At 39.5% G+C, this 18,338-nt stretch overlaps 1 protein-coding gene across 1 annotated transcript in view; it reads left to right on the top strand.

The window, feature by feature from the left end:
• Positions 1 to 18,338, top strand: part of CALCR (calcitonin receptor) — a 153,199-nt gene that overhangs the window by 132,133 nt on the left and 2,728 nt on the right. The window contains exons 9-12 of the mRNA XM_053959429.1: positions 3,305 to 3,365; positions 3,468 to 3,534; positions 5,895 to 6,113; positions 14,559 to 14,600. Coding sequence (XP_053815404.1) covers positions 3,305 to 3,365; positions 3,468 to 3,534; positions 5,895 to 6,113; positions 14,559 to 14,600 — 389 coding nt within the window. The remainder of the gene's footprint in view (positions 1 to 3,304; positions 3,366 to 3,467; positions 3,535 to 5,894; positions 6,114 to 14,558; positions 14,601 to 18,338) is intronic.

Raw genomic sequence — 18,338 nt, 5'->3', positions numbered from 1 at the left:
TTTTGGAATTATAAGTATATGAAACATTATCAGCTCTTAAATGAAGACAACCTTCCTAAAGAACCCTAAATCAAGTTAGAGCTTCTGGACCTTGCCAGTCCAAATAGCTGAGTCCTCTTGGAGAAAGCAGTTGTGCTATCACAAAAATCTCCTAGCTCAGAATATTTCAATATAAAAAGTCTCACAGGGCTATGAAACAGCAGCCCAATCTGACGAGTCATTTTAAACACTTGCTTCCAGACAAAGCTTTTTCATGTCTCACAGAACAAGGCTTCCCAAAATAGTGTCACTCCATACTCAATTATGGAAGAGGAATATGGTCATAGATTTTTTTTTTTTTCTAGTGACATTCAATTTGGGCAGTGCAATTTAATGCACCTGTGACACCCAGCCTGCAATGAAAGCTAATTAGCCAGCTGTAGTAGTGCTGAGAATGTCACCAGCAGCACAGTGGGGAATTCAGTGAAGTTACCTGGTAAGACACATCAGTATTTGCAGAGCTACCCAAAAAAATAAAGAGGATAGTGGAAGTGGTAATAGGACGCTGATATCTTGAGAAGGAAAAAGTTAATAGAAATGGACATAACTCTTGACAATGGTGTCTGCAGTCTAAACTAGATGAATACTTACACCCACACACACAATGATTAGCACCTCCTAACTAAAGTAGAAATATTATTATTAGCAAAATGGTCTGATTATGACAATCTGATACGTTTGTATGAATCATTGTAATTCCACTGATTCCAGAAGGAGTAGTTACACAGTCTAACTTTAAACATCCATCTATGTTAATCAATGGACAGAGACACGTTTCTCAAAAGGGCAATACAGAGGAACCAGAGCAGGCTGTGCTCTGAATTACAATTCAGGAGATAAAGGCAAATGTCCAAAACAAAATTGCTCATTATTCATTGCTATTGTTAATCTCTGTGCAAGAAGATCTAGCCTACTTTATTTGGAAAAACCACTAATGATATTTGTAAAATAGCTTTAGAAGAAAAACATAAATCTGAACTAATATAAAAACATCTACAGAAGGTTTGAGGTGATTGAACAGAATCTGGCATGGGCTGGTGCCATCAACTGACCCCTTGTCAGGGAACCACAGCTGTGGATGTAATTTCTTATTTGTTATTATTTCACTGGGTCAGGAAATCACCATTAGGCAGGACAAGGAAACAGTATCAACTGTGTGCAACAGTACAGTTCACTCTGGCTGCTTCAGGCAGCTTCACTTACATAAAAGTGAAAAGGGAATCATTTATTTGGACAGTGCTGAAACTGAATGCCTTCCAAATTGTACTGGGAATACTGACCTAGTTGCCAGTTTGTGCTGTAAAGGACCTGGCATGACCTAAAGGGATATGTTGTATCTGTCCTTGGGATGCCCGGGCACCTTCTCTGTGTTATTCACTGCTCACCAGGTGTAGGTTGGACTCTGATACGTGTAGCCACGACCCCACAGTCTTTGATGCTCCACTTCTCAGCTACTCTCTGCTTTTTTGGCCCTTTACAAGGGCAACACCTAGCCCTAGAAGAGCCCATCCAGCCAGCAGCTGGAAATCTGAGCTTCTTAGCCTGTAACTAGCTAATGAAGACTTTCCACTGCATTCTTGAGATTTGCTTTTAAGTTTGTTGAGCCAAATATCCTAGGCTAATGCATTTAGCAGAAGAAAAAAAGCTCTTTTTACATCATATGGCATGTTCTACTTGCAATACTCCAGGCCACAGTTTTCAGCTGAAGAAGTTTGCTATTACAGAAAGGCCCCTTAAAAATTGCATTTCAATCTTCTGACAAAACTGGCCCAGACTATTTTCTCAAGCTGTCAATCCCATGAGCTCACCCTGAGGTCATAAGCTCCTTTCTTTTTATTCTGAAGTTTTTGTTGTTTTGCTCTGCATCATCACCTAAAAAGGTAATTCTGCAGCCAGAGGCCTAGGAATCACTTTCTAAAAACATATAAAAGAGAAGGCAATCCACTTTGTTCTCCCACAGCTGGATTGTCCTCCCAAGGTAAATTGCAATAAGAACTCTCTTTTTTTAGCAGTAGAGTAAATAGCTATTGCTTAAAAATGCCTGGAAATATGAGTGTCCTAGTTATGATCTTTGGACCTTGTTCTCACTCCCCACAATATGACTAAGGATCCTCCATCTCTTCTAAGTATTTTTATGAAACCACTAACATGTGAAAAGACAGGAGCTGTGTTCTTTTAATCCCTCCATGATTAATCATAGTATCAATAGGATATTTTCACACATTTTAATTTATAATTGTGAAATATGCAAAGCTCAGTAGGAAGGTCAGTGGTTCATAGAGAACAGGCAGCAGTAGCACCAAAGCTGTGTGCCAAGCTCTCTGCACAGGACAGACAAGGCAGCAGATCATGTCCTGCTGTCTGCATGTGCAAGGCTGTACAAACAGGTCAGCACCGTGGTGCAGGCTCCCCAGTTCCAAGTTTCTAGCCTATTGGGAAGGGATGTGACATTTAAGCAAGCTGAAGGGAAATGAAAAGGAGTGGACCAGACTGTCACTCTCAGTGTCAGGCTGGAATAAAGAACTGGAGCTTTCTGTTCTGTTAAGCATGGCATGTTGCCAAGCCCAGTGCAAATTTACTCCCATCAGCTCCCCATCAAAGCCTCCTCTGAGGTGTCACAAATAAGTCAGGATATGTGGATTTATGGTATTCACAGCTCTTCTCCCTGGTGAGATAAGGCTGCATGGAGTGGTCTTGGCTGCACAGATGCTGAGAACCTACAGTACATATCACAAATTCCCATCCCCAAAAAACCTCCTGGCTCCAAACACTTTCTCATGCCATTGGCTCCAAAAGAGAAACTCTTCACTCTGTTTCTTATTGCTCCATAACCTGGCATGCAAGTCAATGTGCTTCTCTCTTGCTCAACAGTTATTTACATGATTTTAACAAGTGTCCCTGGTTTCCTGAGGGAAGACTCCTCTGAGAACAGAATGATCCCTACATCCTTCCCACACCCCCTGCTCACACCCTTCCCTGCAAAAGCCACAGCAGTGCAGGGGAGCCTAGCAGCAGCTTTGAGACACCCCGGGAGAGCATGGTCTGTGGGTTTTGCTTCTCCTTTTGGCCTGCCTTGAATGTTAATCCCTTTGAGGATTAACACCATTGAGGTGCTGCCAGTATCTGGGCGTGATGGAATAAGTTCTTTCCTGAAAGATGTGATTTCACATGTTCATGTTTTGTGAACAACAGACTTAGTGTGTGACACACATGAAATTCAAGCTAAACAAATATCAAGACTGATCTGTAACTTTAATCATTTCAGGGTTCCCTTTAGTGCCAGCATCCATTCACGCAGCTGCAAGAGCCAGATACTTCAATGACAAGTGAGTAGCACGTCTGTTTTTGAAGGAACTTAGCATTATTTAACTGTACAGCAAATTTTATTCAAGTTAATAACAAATGTTAATGCTGTATTTCTCCTCCAGCTGCTGGATGAGTGTTGACACACACTTGCTTTATATTGTTCATGGACCTGTAATGGCAGCTTTATTGGTAAGAATATGTTTGCTATCAACAGTATAATAAGTATTTTAGAAATGCTGCTAATCCAAACAAAATAGAAGCTTCTGTACTATAAGTATTTTGGTCAAAACCCAGAAGTAACTAAAGGTTTTCTCTACTCACTGTTATAAAGGACAGGCTCACAACACTTTTTTCCTGTGAGACTTGAGATGAATACGCTGCATTTATGTGACACCAATCATTTAACTGTGCCTTAGCTGGGGTGAGCTTGTTGTTCAGCATGGGTTCTTCAGGTCACTGAGCTTGTATGCTCCAAAGGTAGGGAGCTAAAAGAGTCCAGGGAAAGAACTCAAACTGGGCTGTTTGAGTAGGGGGACGAGATTCAAAGCACAGCTTGGCAATGTGCATACATGTAACATCTGGTATGCCACTCGTGCAGTTGGGCAGGGTAACCCTGCCCTTCCTGACAGGTGCAGAAAGGGTTTTACTCAACCCAAGCCACAAGCTCATCTCATTGTGTCACCCAACATGCACTTTCATCTTTTTATCTGTCTCTTACTTGCAAACACCTGCGTGGACATACCTGCAATAATTGCCTCAGAGATCAAACAATCACAGAGTGAGTACTTGGAAAGCTTTGAATAAATAACTTTCCATATAATAGCTGAAAAATTTTTTCTACCCTTTCTGGAGAAGCAGTCTTTAACATCAGCTATATGAAATAGCCCATCCTTCCCTGCCTTATAGGTAGTCTGTTGGTCCCATAGAATCACATTTATTTTGGGTTTATTGGTTCAATCTTGACTGTATCTGCTATTGTAATGCCAATTACCATCTGAGAGAGGCCATTTAATCTTTATTTTTGTCATTGTGATCACAATCTGTACATCTTGGCTACAAATAAAAAAGAAGCAACTATTATGGAAAAAGAGCAATCTTTAGCTGTTTTCAAAATAAGACATTATTATTTCTGTATTGTGCTTATGTCATTTCCTTATGAAGATGTCAATGTCTACAGCATGTCCTGCCTGATTTGCTACAGAAAAATCAGTGGCAGGCTGATTCAGAAGAGCTGAGGGTTTTTAACTTTGTAAAGTCATTCTTTGACTTTTCACAGTTTCTTTCAGAAAATCTAAAAGTGAAGGTTAAGCAGAGTGAGTGAAGATGGAATAGGATGGAGAATAATGTTTAGATTTAATGTTGAGTGAGACCTCAGAAGTAATTTATTATTCCTCTTTTCTAGTAGAGCACAAATGTAAAACAGTTGAAAGGTCTCCCAGTGTAGTTTAAAAGTGATGAAATGTTTTATCAGAGCTTGCTGATTCATTTTTCTGAAAAAATTCAACTGAAATTTCTGGTATATATATATATATATGATTTGAGCTCTTGAAATATCTATGGAAGTTATACACTTACATACTTATTTTAAAAAATTAGCAGGAAAAAGAAGTTACATTAAAGTTCCAAAGTGTCAGTGCGTGATTTTACTGTAGCAGAGTGGAAAAGAGAGATCTGGGTACACTGGAGGCCGAGGGGTCTGTGATCCAGGGATGTCCACAGGGTAACCACTGAGCTCATTACCAGCCTGGGTCTGCCCTCCCTCTTCCTGCAGGCTCTCAGCACATCCCACAAGGAGCTCTCTTGAAGCCAGGGTCAAGGACAGGTTACTCTATGCTGAAATCAGATTTCCAGAAATAACTGAGGAGAGGAGATGCTGAACTATTTGGTATCACTGATCATAAGGATCAGCAGCAAAATTTTCTTCCCTGAGACAGCAATTGTTACCTGTTCCCTGTGGGTAGAGTACCACAGGGTCCCTGCAGTCTGGTGGAGGCAAGAAATAACCTAGGTTTTCCTCAAGAACAGCCTTACACCCCTGCTTACAGACAAGCCTGAAGCATTAGTCCATGGAGCATATTCCTTAGGGAAATTGTGTGCTCCCATAGGTCCCATGTGCCCAGGGACATGCTGGAGTTTATCTCACCTGGCAAAATAGCTTAGCAACTGTCAGATTCAGGACAGAGATATAGTTATTTCTAGGGGAAAATTTGTCCACCCCATTTGCAATTCCAATATAAAAATAATATTTAATGTTCCCTGGAAACCCTGAATCTGCCCACATCAGTGTCAAAACATCCATTGCATCCTAGAACTAACCCCTGCCTGCCTGAAGAATCCATGCAGGCTCCAAAGCATGTAGAGCTGCTTAACAGATCTTTCCAGAAAATATTCAAGATATTTACCAAGAGCTGACTGCCAAGGAACTGCCCATTATAAGATACAATAAAGCTAGAAAGCTACAGTTTACTGCCATTGATGTGCTTTGTATTTTTATTTTGAATGTCTGTTTAATTTGAATGCTTTCACGTACAATAGCTTTGTTTTTGCAGGTCAATTTTTTCTTTTTGCTGAACATTGTCCGAGTTTTGGTGACAAAGCTGAGAGATACCCACCGTGCTGAGTCCAACATGTATATGAAAGCTGTCAGAGCTACTTTAATCTTGGTGCCCTTACTGGGAATTCAGTTTGTTATTATTCCCTGGAGACCAGAAAACCGACTTGCTGGAGAAATATATGATTACATCATGCACATACTAATGCATTACCAGGTATGTAGCAGCTTCAGTGCAGTTGAATTCTTGGATGTTATGTTAATTTACTCAAAGATACTGTTGCCAGGGGTTTTTCCCTGAAGCTGAAAATAACTGGGTGTTCAGTTCTTTTCCAACCATTTTACAGTATTGGATTATCTGGATTTACACAAGCAACACCACTGGGTAAAGAACAGAGACAAAATAGGGAAAACAATGTAATAAGTCACCAAAATTATCAGTTTACACTATTTCTAAACTATGAAGAGAAAACTGAGTTCACAGAGGGCTTTTATGTTCCAGCACAACTTCTGCTGGAGTGCTCAAATTGACTGAAATTAGTGCTGTGACCTCAATATTAAAATAAGCAGTGTTAGCAAACTGTTGTTCAGAGTGAATGCTAACACACAAAAGAAGAACCAGAGACAACTAAGCTTCATTTGGGAGTTATAATTCCATTATTAGGTAGTTTAAATTATCAGACTGACTTTTTGATTTCAGAAACACTCTGAAAATACAGCATCATTCAGTAAGTCTAGTTTATTTTCTTTTGAAAATAAAACAAGACAAACTAAAATGAATTTAAATGCTGGGTTATCTAGTTGACTGACTGGAATATATCCAGACCTATATTGACTAGGAAAGGCAGTTTTTCAGTGCATTTGTGAGTAGTGGTGAACATGAGTGAATATGGTGACTACCTTCTTGCTTCCATTCATACGGAAGGTAAGTGGAGAAATTATTTTAATGCTTTAATAAGAAAGCAGCTTTAAAAATCAGTAGTGCTTTTTCCTTAAATGAAATTATATATGCCAAATGTCATCAACCAGAATCTATTCACCCTGTCAGATTATATGATTATATATCCTGCTTATCATCTTTATCCCTTCAAAACTGTGGGTGCTCCTGCTGCTGCATGGGTAGATTAACTGAAGTTATAGGTCTACTTTTGAAGTGTGTGACATCTTATATTACAGTTCTGCTTAAAAGGAATGACAGCTTTGTTTCTTCTATTGTTGCCTGTATTGTTACTTTTTCATTAACAAGAGCTAAAAAGGAATATCTCCAAATTAGTTTTTTGGAGACAAGTTATTTGATTGCAGTTCTAACAAGTTAGAATAAGACAGAGTGTTACAATAATCACTTTACTCTTAAAATATGTTTTAAATTCCATGCAGTTGTTGGAGAATTGCAAAACCAATTATAATTGTCTAAATTAAAAATTCTAATTGTGATCACTATGCAACAGAAAATCACCAAACTGAGGTTAAAATGGAGGCTGCATGGATGAAGGGGGTTGAGTGAGGGAGGGATCCAAGGCAGGAAAGTTTCATGCCTGATGGGTTCCTTCTGCTCACACAGAAGAACTCTTGACACCTCTGTGGTATAATCTCGGTGTGCTTCCTGCTAGAATTTGCCCTTTTGGAAGGGCTGTGCAGTTGTCCTGCTGGCTACAGCCAATTGCAATCCTCCCTTTTCCACTTAGACTGGATTTTTAACTGTAACCTAAAATAAACATTCTTAATCCTTTCCCTCACATTTCTTGTATGCATATTTAAGATTGATTGCCAGCTGTATAATCACTCCTCTGGTGCTCAATTTCTTCTAGGGCTGGTTCTGTAATTAGCAGATACTGTATTAGCTTGTGTAATGGCTGTGTTTCCCTGCTGGCTATTGTGCTCCCATGACCCACAGCACAGCCAGCCTGTGCAGACACCAGCAAGAGTCTGTGGGGTTTTGCAGCTCATGGCATGTCAGTCATATACAAGCAGGCATCCTGGGAAAAATTACCCATCTTTTTTTGGTGCAAAATGTTACACATTCTTCATTTCTGCACTGCTTAAATGAGAAAATGTTATGCCTTTTCTAGAACAGAAAGAGAAGCAGGTTTTTACAGTACATGACTTCTTAAAGTGAATATGAAGGATTGATGTGTTATATAATACATGTACACAAAAATGGTGCAAACAAGCACTGCAGTCTATTGTAAAACTCAGAGGATTGAAGATAAGAAAGATTTTTTTCACAAAAAAAACATGTAATAGTATTTCTTTTAGAGAATGGTTTTCCCGGCTGAAAAACAACACACCAGTATTTTATTATTTTATTTTTACTTTATTTCATTTCATTTTATTTATCAACAAACTAGGTTTCCTCTGCTGAAGTCATTTCTGAATAACAGCAGAAGTCTGGTTTTGATCTGTCCCACTCTTTTTGTGATGGTGTCATCAATGCTCACCATTTTAAGCAGAAGTGGTTTTTCAAATATGGTTGTACGAACAATTAATGAACACTGAATGTCTACTGTGTCTTTCACACAATCAACCAAATTCTTCTTAACAGATCTGAAGAACAAATACATAAATGATAAAAAAATGGAAGGCTGGCTTTTGTGCTGCAAATGGGAATGCATACACTTTTCATGATCAGCTAACCAACTTCCCATTAATCCTCTAAATGCAGAGGTTCATATATCTTCTCACCATCACCAATATCAGCTCTTTAGTCTCCAGAAAGTTGAAATGAAAAGTAGACCAGGCAAGAGAAAGACATTTCAACCATTATGTTGTGGTTTAACCCATGTTGGCAACTCAGCCCCACAGAGCCACTCACTTGCTCCCTGCGCTGGCATGGAGGAGAGAACTGGAAGGGTAAAAGTGAAAACAGGGAAAACTGAATTGAGATAAAGACAGTTTAGTAGATAAAGCAAAAGCCACATATGCAAGCAAAGCAAAATACAGAGCTCTCATTCTCACCTTCTCATGGCCAGGCAGTTGTTCACCCATCCTCAGGGAAGTAGGGCTTCATGACACATATAAATTACCTGGGACAAAAAAAAGCCAGCACTCCTAACATCCCTCTTTTTCTTCTTCTCCCACTTTATATGCTGATCATGATGCCATATGATCTGGGATATTCCTTGGATCAGCTGGGTTCAGCTGTCCTGACTGTGTCCCCTCCCAATTCCTTGTGCACTCCTAGCCCACTCAAGGTGGTGTGAGATGAAAAGCAGCAAAAGCCTTGACTTTTGGAGGTCCTGCTCAGCCATAGCTAAAACATCCCTGCATTATCAACACTATAGCCAACACACATCCACAGCAGAGCCCCACATCAGCTAATGTGAAGAAAATTAACTCTACCCTACACAAAACCAGTACACCTTAACTGGAATGACATGCATGGATTGAGATGCTGTAGATGCATCGATGAACACACACAGCTATCTTATTTCACAGAGCTCCTAAATTAGGCACCACAAAGCAAACATTTGCATTCCACAAGAGCCAGTGAGGTGCAGATCCACCTTAAAGGACCCAATTTTCAAAACTTGGTCGGTGATGCTGAAATCACATGAAAGATGCAAACTCCTTCAGGCTTTAAAGCATTAGGATACTGCATATGCCAGCTCCTTACACACCTCTGGTGTGAAAACACATAAGCCTGAAAACCCCATCATGCTGCCCAGTGAAGACAAAATGGTACACTTGGTCAAAGGGAATGCCTCCTGTGAGAGAGTGGCACAGCAACAGCCCTTGGTCCTGCATTTAGCTGCATTCAGATCTCCATTCCAAGATAGAGCAAGAGAGATGTGGCTTGTGCCTGGTGACCTGGCAGGGCCTCCTGCACCTCTGCTGGTGCTGGGGCTGGAGCTGACACTTCCTTCATCCTTGGAACCACTGAAAACCTTTTGAGGAGTCCCAGGCTGAAAAGAGACTGGGGTGCTGTGCTTCCGTCAGAGGTTCTGCTACCGAGGACCACTACCCCAGCCTCTGATTTCTGACACTGGTCAGAAAGCCTCACAAGAAAAAAGGAAGAGTAGAAAATTAACTGCATGATGCAGCAGCTAATCTCATATATAAACACAGTCCTCCCAGAGCTCTCAAACCAGCCCAGGGATGAATAAGCCTCAGCTTTCAAGCTCCCTACACCAACTGTCCCATTCTAATTCCAGCACCTTCAAGCCAGGTTTTTAGAGGCTGTCAGGTTACATAAAATGGCACTGTGGACAATGTCAATGTGGACATCTGTGAGGGAGGGGTGGAGGAACACCCCCTGAATCAACAGCAGTACACAAGCAGCTAAAGCTACTCCTCTCAATACCTTGGTGACTGAGGCTCTAAATGTGTAAGTCTGCCTCTAATGAGAAATTGAAACGCTATTCAGCATAAGAGCCTTGGTTTTTATTGGCAAATAAAAAGGTTTTTTTTTCTGCTGAACAGAGGATAATCACTGTCTTTTTCTCCACCAGTGAGATCCCTTGTGGGCCACTCAGCAAATTCCAAGCAGCACCCTCAGGACTGCAGCACCTGCCCTGCCAGGCAGGAGGATGCAGCTCACAGGTTCCTGGTCTGGTACAAGGATATTTTGAATCTCTTAGGCCTGGGTTTGGACTGCATATATATCCACACTGCCTCCAAGTTTTAAATTCAGCTCTCTATGCAGCTTTATACAGAACAAAATTAATCCATTTAAAAGTAGCCTGTTAAAAATAGTGAGAAATTTCAATGTATTTTAAAAGGTATTCATTCCATCTGTTTCTCAGTTTAAAAGGAAATAAATATTCTCTATAATGCCAAACCAGGCAGAAATATTTTCTCCTTCTGTTCAAACTTAAGGTTATAGGACTGCTTTTGACAACACAAGCACTTTTTCCTTTATCTTCTGTTCTTTTTTTTTTCTCTTTGAATTATTAGTAGTTTAAAAACTTTTTAATATTTTAAGCCAATTAAGTTTAGGGAAAATATATTTTGTAAGCTGCATACAATAAAGTGGCAATTTTACATGAAAATTTCATGCAAAAAATGACAGTAATGAAATTCCCATAGAGAGCAGGAGAAGCAAAGCATGAGCTTTGGCTGATGGGATGTCTCTATCATTTTGCAGCAGGAGGGCTGCTGTCTTCAGCCCTCTTGTGACCATCTCCCCACCTCAGTGGCAACAGAAACTGCACAGACACATTCTTTGCTTTGCTTATTTTTTTTCATTCAACATAAATTAAAAATTCATAATGTAGTCATTTATCTCAGAGATGCTGTATGGGTGTGATGTGAGTGAAGGTGGTGAGAAAAGCACTGTTTTTCTCACTGTTTAAAAGCTGTTTTTCTCAAAGCTTTTAATTTTGCCAAAATAAGAGAGATGAGAATGGCATGTACTTCTGTGAACAACCTTAGCCATGCTTTTCTTTTTTTTTTCTTTCTTTTTTTTTCTTTTTTTTTCTTTTTTTGCTGTTCATTCAGCTCCAGAAATTACAAGTGAATGGACATAGAGCAAAGTCCACATAGAGAATCAAAAGCTGATTTTTATATTATGACCACCTGTACATTATCTTTTACCATCAATAGAGAATATATAACCCCACTAAAAACTTAACAGCAACACAGTGTATGGTTGATTAGGGTAGGAACTAGGGCAGTGGACATGGTCAGGAACAGCAGGAATAAGTGTAGCTATATATGCTTTCTTGGTTTAATGGAGACATAAGCTCAAATAAAAAAATTAAAAGAGGTATGAGAAACCTATGTAAATTTCCAGTATCTGCATTGGTATTTTTTATTTGTTCATTTTTAACCTGAGCAAATTACTCAAACTTCTCTTCAACACACTCATGTCTTCTAGGACAGTGATATAAAAATTAAATACCTGTCAAGCAAAGAATTTACTTAGACCAGTATAGTCACTTAAACACTGGAAAAAACTCATTACAGTTTTAATAAGGTAAGGTATGTAAAGGTCTGAGAGCTGCTGTCTCTGGACAATCCCTATGGCATGATTCCGCTGAAAGCCACATTCATTTGTTCTTCACATATTTTCAGAAATATGTCATTAAAGGTCCTCATCTTAAAATAATTATATTCTTTATTTCCACTTTCAACACCACAGCCAACATTATCTTGCTGGGAGCAGACAATATATCACAGGTTAGTTTAACAACTCCACACAGTGGCAGAGAGATATAATTGACTTAGACATTTCATCCTCAGCAGGGGTTGTATCCTGAGTAAAAACTAGTAGCAGTTAGAATTTGGAAGATATGTGTTAAAGAGATATGAGAAATAACCCATGGGCCTTAAATTAAATAATTAACCTACATGTAGTCTGTCACATGTTTTAATAGATACACTGTAGAATTATGGTTATCCCAATCCCTCCTGGCTCCAGAGAGACAAAGCTGGTGTCTGCAACTGAAATCTCTGTAGCTTTACAGCTGAAGATAACAATAGCCCTCTGAACTATGGGCAAAACTTTATGTATAAAAAGAAGAAAAAGAAACAGAAACAGAAATAGAAATAGGAATAATAGAAAGAGAAATAGAAATAATAGAAAGATGAATGGCAGAGTCCAGAGGGCCATGGCAGGTGAAAGAAGAGCAGTGGGATATACATGGAACAGACTACAGAAAATAATTTCTTCAGCCAGAACATGTACAACATGCATGGTCTCAAAATAACAAGAAGCCAGGTGTGCATTCAGCTCACTCTGAACTAGAACAGACACTGAAAGGGATATGAGGCATCACTCCACCTTCTTCTTTATATTTCTGTCAGAAGTTGACAGGAGAAAATATTCATTACACTCTTGAATAGCAGAAAAGTGGAGCAATTGAAAGGTATAACAGAAGAATTCCAATACTGTGCAGGAATTGAAATGGAAAATGGCTTCACTTCAATAGTTCAGGTTCAATTTCTGTATTTAGGTAAACTGAGGTTCCCACATTCCCCCTAAACACTCTCACTGAAGAATAAACTTGCTTCTTTCTCTCCCCGTGCTGTCTTCTGATTTTCCATGCCTCGTGTAGACTGTCCATTGAGCATCCCTGCTCCCAGAGGAGATTAAGATCCATCTGGTTTGTCATTGTGGCTGACTGCTGTTAGTGAAACCACATTTAGCAGAATAGCAGACCCCTGCTGCAAGGGTGCCCAGAGCAGTTCAAGAGCAGAGGATGTGCTCAGCTGTGCACAGCACAAACAGCATTGGTACAGGCTGTGAGGAACTGGTGCATTTTCTACCTTTGCAAAAATTTTGATTGAGGAGTGTCTGGTCTGGCAAAGTCCTGCTTCAGAGCTGTAAGGTTTTGTTTGAATTTGTGGAGCTTCTTAGCCCAAAACTTAGGGACAAGCTATTGTGTATTGCTTACTGCATGGTGTTATTTGAGTTTTTTGAGAATACCCACTGCTTTGCCAAAATATGAAAGGAAATTTTTATTTCTCACTATGTCTACCCTTCATCCTCCTCCTACGTGCTGTTTCATGTTGATATTTGAATTTATGTCAAATTACAAATTCTGCTTCAGAGAAAACCTATTAGAGAAAAATAATTGTCATTATTGAAGTGGTCAGCACTTGTCCAAACCAGCCTGTGTATCTCTATATAAGCATTTTGTTTAAAAGTTATTGTTTGTCCTGTTTGTGGTGCAAAATATACATCTGAGAGTCCAAGACATTTTGCAAAGCATTATCTACAATTCAACTGTTGATCATTTAAATGAAGGTTTTATAGAAAAGATACAGCTGTAAAGCTCTTCAAAGCAGCCCTTGGGAACATAAGCTGCATTGCAGTTTTCCCTCAGTTTCACAAACTACCATACGTTTAGTTTATAATAACTGCTTTAAGTAATTTAAAATTAAGGCATGATGGCTATGTAACAGTATTTTAATAAGAGCAAATGCAGTTATGCAGTTAGGACATGGACCAGTGTAACTACATAATCCTGAATGGCGGGCTCTCTGTACAATATTATTAATTTCACACTTTGCCATCTCATATTCCTGCCTTGGCCCTGTTAAATCTTATAGCAGCAGTGAAATGCTATCTGAACAGCTCTGGTGATGATGAAATTAACTTAAAACCATTTACGACCAAGCTGTGATGTGCAGTGTCTCTTTTTTTCTGCCTCCCTACTCTCTAACTCATGTGCTGTGGTAGGTTTTTTCCTTTTTCTGGCCACTTACACCTCTTCTCATATCCTCTCCATCCATTGTGATGCTCAACATACCAGTTCACTTATCACTGACATACAGTTCAATTTAAAACCTTCCTGGGACAGCTGGATTCTCTGTGTCTGGCACTTTTGTCTGAATAGCTACACTCTGGTGAGTGAGTGGCAATATATAGGACAAAATTCCTCTACCATCTCTACAGCAAAATTAGTGGCCGTGTGGTTCTCCTCTGTAAGCAACACGCATACCTGCCTTTTATTTTCCTTCTCTACATTTCTTATATATAAATAACTTCATACCCATAACAGATAATCTATGAAATAGTAATACGGGGTGGGGGAACAGTAAAACATTATTGAAAGACAAAAAATCCATTTAATAGCATACCTGTGAAAGACAGAGAGTGTCTGTGACGCAGAGGAAGTGGATTAATGTTTTTATCCCGAATCCATCAAGTCCAAATTTCCAAAACATGATGAAGTCTATATATTCTGATCTCTAAACTCTTTTCTTTTCCTTCTCTTAGGGCTTACTTGTGGCTACCATATTCTGCTTCTTCAATGGTGAGGTAAGTACATGAAATGCAGAAATGAGCAGAACTTGTAAAATAGTCATCCTGCTGTTCATTAATGCAGATGTGAAGCATGTGACACTACAAACTTTGAAGCCACACCAAGTTGCTTTTACTCTCTACACATAAGCAGTGGCATGTATTTCTGACAGCTCTGCGCAGAGTGTGACTGGGATATCCCTGAGCAGATTAATCAGGTCTGTTACCATTACAAAGTAGATGGCAGCTAATGAGGTACAGGCATGACACTCTTGCCCTACTATCTGCAAGTTTGAGATGGAGGTCTAAGTAAACGAGAAAAATGCTTTAAACCCCTTCCTGCCCCAGAACAGCAGGAAGGACCACAATACTCAATAAGAAGCAGAGAAGACATTCAGAGATCTGTCTGAAGAATGCAGAGGGGAGCTCAGGCCAGAGCCATGGCAAATCCATCCCTAGTAGCACTGTCAGAGGTGGAGGAGTGCAATTGCTTGACCTCCTTTGAGGATTAGCACTGGCCTTTTTACAGTCAATGTTTCTTGTGTAGCAATTGAGAAATAAAAACCCTTGAGGCAAAGATCTCTCCCAGTCTCTTACAGCTGGATCATATATATTAATTTACACATACAGTAGGTTTTAGATCTACTTTACTACTTTTTTTTTTTTTTACAAAAAATAGCAGGTTAAAATATTTCAAGAACCATTAAAATTCCCGCAGTCAGCTATTTTCCAAAGATGGTTGGCAGAAAAAAAGCTTTTTCAACACATCAAGAGCATTCAACTGTAGCGAAATAAAATGCCACATATCTTAGCAAAGCTAGGAAGTCCATTAAAAAGTTCATTTTCAATCCAGAGCAGAAATAATTAGGTACAGAACAAGCTTTGTGATGCTAACACTCAGTAAGTAAACCTAGAGAGACATTTGTGCTCCTGTTTATCCCTGTATATTATTAGAAACTAAGAAATTTCATGTAATGACATGACCACACTGATGTTTTGATAGAGACTGGAAGCAGGCTATCTTATTGATAAGGTGTTACTGGCTGATTTGATAACATTCAGGATAGCAGAGAGCATTAAATTCTGCCACCATTTGTCAACACCTCTGTACATTTTCCTCTGGTTGGTTCCCTGTGTAAATGTACAGAGAAACTGAAGAATAAAAAAGATGAGAAGCCTCAGCTGCAGTTCTGTAGCGTGGCTCCTCAGGAGGCATGAAAGAGAATGGCAAAATGTGTGCAGCTAATCACATCAGAACTTAACACAAAGTGAGAGCTGTAAAGATCATGCTACAGAAGTTCACGGTTTCATGCAAATAAAGTTGAAGACATGTACAACTCTTTTCCTAACACATTTCTGTCACCAGTATCTGCAGGCTACTATCACCTTTCTCCTTCTCCCTTACTGTCATCACTCTGACACAGCTGAATATCCATGCCCTGGAAACAAAGAAAAACTTCTGATACTCTCTAGTCTGGAGGACCTGCTATGAAGAAAGTAGAGACCAGTCAGGCAGGTTTTGAAGCATCCTCTGCCTATAAGAGTGGCTGCATCACTGTGTACAAGCAGTACTCCAGCGTCTCCTCGCTGGCCTCCAAACAATGTGTTACCCCAAAACCCTGGTCTTGAACACTGCCTTCTTCTCTCCCCCCAGTGTCACCTCCATTTTTTTTCAGATTAGATTTTGCAAAACAAATTCCATTAATGTTTTATAGCTTTAGTGCAAAAGGTTGATTCGCCATCTCTAATCAGAATACCCAGATTTGTCTAGATTAAAGGTTGTAGCAATGTTAAAAATGAGGAAAGGTTGCAATAAAATGTGCTGAAAACATAAAGTATCTTAAAGTACATTAGTTTCTTAGTTTCATCAACTAGCTCTAATTCCAAAGTACTTTTGGCAATGCTATAATGTCAGAAGAGCATGTCCACCTTTATGACCCCAGGAATACAATTCTCAAGGTATGCACTAAGGAATACATCTGAAGCATCTGCTTGCCAATATGCAAGATTGATGACTCCTTGGTGGAGAAGCTGATCAGAAACATGGATCAATGTCAGGCAGAAAAAACAAATTACTGTGAGGCTGCAGGTTTCTCAGACTTGTTGAGAGTGATTTTATTGGTGCTTGGGTACTTTTCACCATTATACCCATTTTCAAAATCATTGCATCTGCTTCAGATTTGCAGACTGTCAGTGGCAGGAGTGCTGAAAAACTCTCATTATTTTCTTCTAGGAAATTTTATTTAGAGAAGTTTTTTTTAGAATTTCCCATTAAGGTGAGCAGTGTCAAAGATGACACCTCTCTAATACAGACTCAAGACAGTTTGGTGCTACTTGCAGCACATTACCCATAAACACTCAGCAAAGCTCATGCACTAGAGTAGCTGGGTTGGGCTGTTCTGGGCCAGGACAGGATGAAATGATTGTGATCCTTTCCTCTCATTTATCTCTGCAGTTACACAATATGTAGATATATAAGGCACAAAACCTGTAGAAAAACAGCAACAGACTAATGCCAAGCTGGTATTAGGGCCTTCCAAAGGGAGCACTAATCTGAGTTTGACCAAGAAAATTGAGCTAACTTCCCCAGTCCTGGTATAAGCAGAACTACACAGACCAAAGACACAGTCTAGTCTTCAGTCATGATATAAGATTGTTTACAAGCTGCTGCATACATCTGCTGCCATAGAGGCTAAAAGTATTTCTCATGAGAAAATTCAGTGTGGGGCAAGGAGACTAATTTTAGTACTTCAGAAGCTTGGCTAATCTGGGATTTACTTTTTCCTACTGGAACATTTAACTTCAAGACTGAAATACACAAACTTAGCCAGGACAAACAATGCTAAACTCAGAATGACTTTAGTGTGTTTTATAGTGCATTCATCACTACTGCCTCACTAATCTCACTTAAGTACCATGAGACCATCTATAGAAAGGAATCTAATTATAAAAAGCTGTACTAATGTCTTCATTCATCTGGAAGAACACATAAACAATGTAATTTTTTTTTTCACTTTTGAAATTTAAAATCTTCTTGTATATTTTCATATAAAGTCTTGGTGTCCAGTAGAACTGTAGTTTCTCTCTCCAACAGCAACAATTTTGTACAGATGACACAAGGGCTCTGCAACAGTCTGCTCACCAGACCACATTTTCAAGCCTGGAATTGCTTCTAGACTGCAAGGCTGAACAATGGAATGGAAAGTCTATTTGGGGAAAAAACAGCCATGATGTATCTTAACGTGTCAATGAGGTGTGAATGGCTAATAGAGAACAGAAAAACCTTTAAAGTCTTGAAGACTAGAGTAAATAAACTTGGGCTCTTCACTGCTTCAGTCTTTGCCTTCGTTTATCTGCCATCACAGTGGCAAGCATGGCAGGCATCACCGCGTGCCTCGTGGTCCCCAGGTGCCTCCTCAGTCAATATGCCATGGCTGTGCATGTGATTTTCAGTAATGCTGCTTACATATTTAAAATCCATGCCTGAATGGTTTTAGTTGGCACTGAGTTATGATCATCTGAGATTCTTGGAATCGCGGCAGAAAACTAGATTAGCAAGTTCTACTCAAATGCAGCAGCTTGTACAATCCATTATCCATTTGCGGCCAGATCCTTGTATAAACAAGCAGTTCAGCAGAGAACAAAAAAAAAAAAAAAGACTTTAACCTTGTGAACCTTGTGCTCTCACTGCTCTGTGGAGCCTTTTAGACCTGTATAATGGCACTTCTGACCATGGGCTGAACTGAAGGGGCGTGG

This window comes from Vidua chalybeata, chromosome 1, assembly GCF_026979565.1.
Source record: "Vidua chalybeata isolate OUT-0048 chromosome 1, bVidCha1 merged haplotype, whole genome shotgun sequence".
Lineage (NCBI taxonomy): Eukaryota > Metazoa > Chordata > Aves > Passeriformes > Viduidae > Vidua > Vidua chalybeata.
The sequence above is the reverse complement of the archived record's forward strand: the minus strand, read 5'-3'. Positions and strand labels throughout refer to the sequence as shown.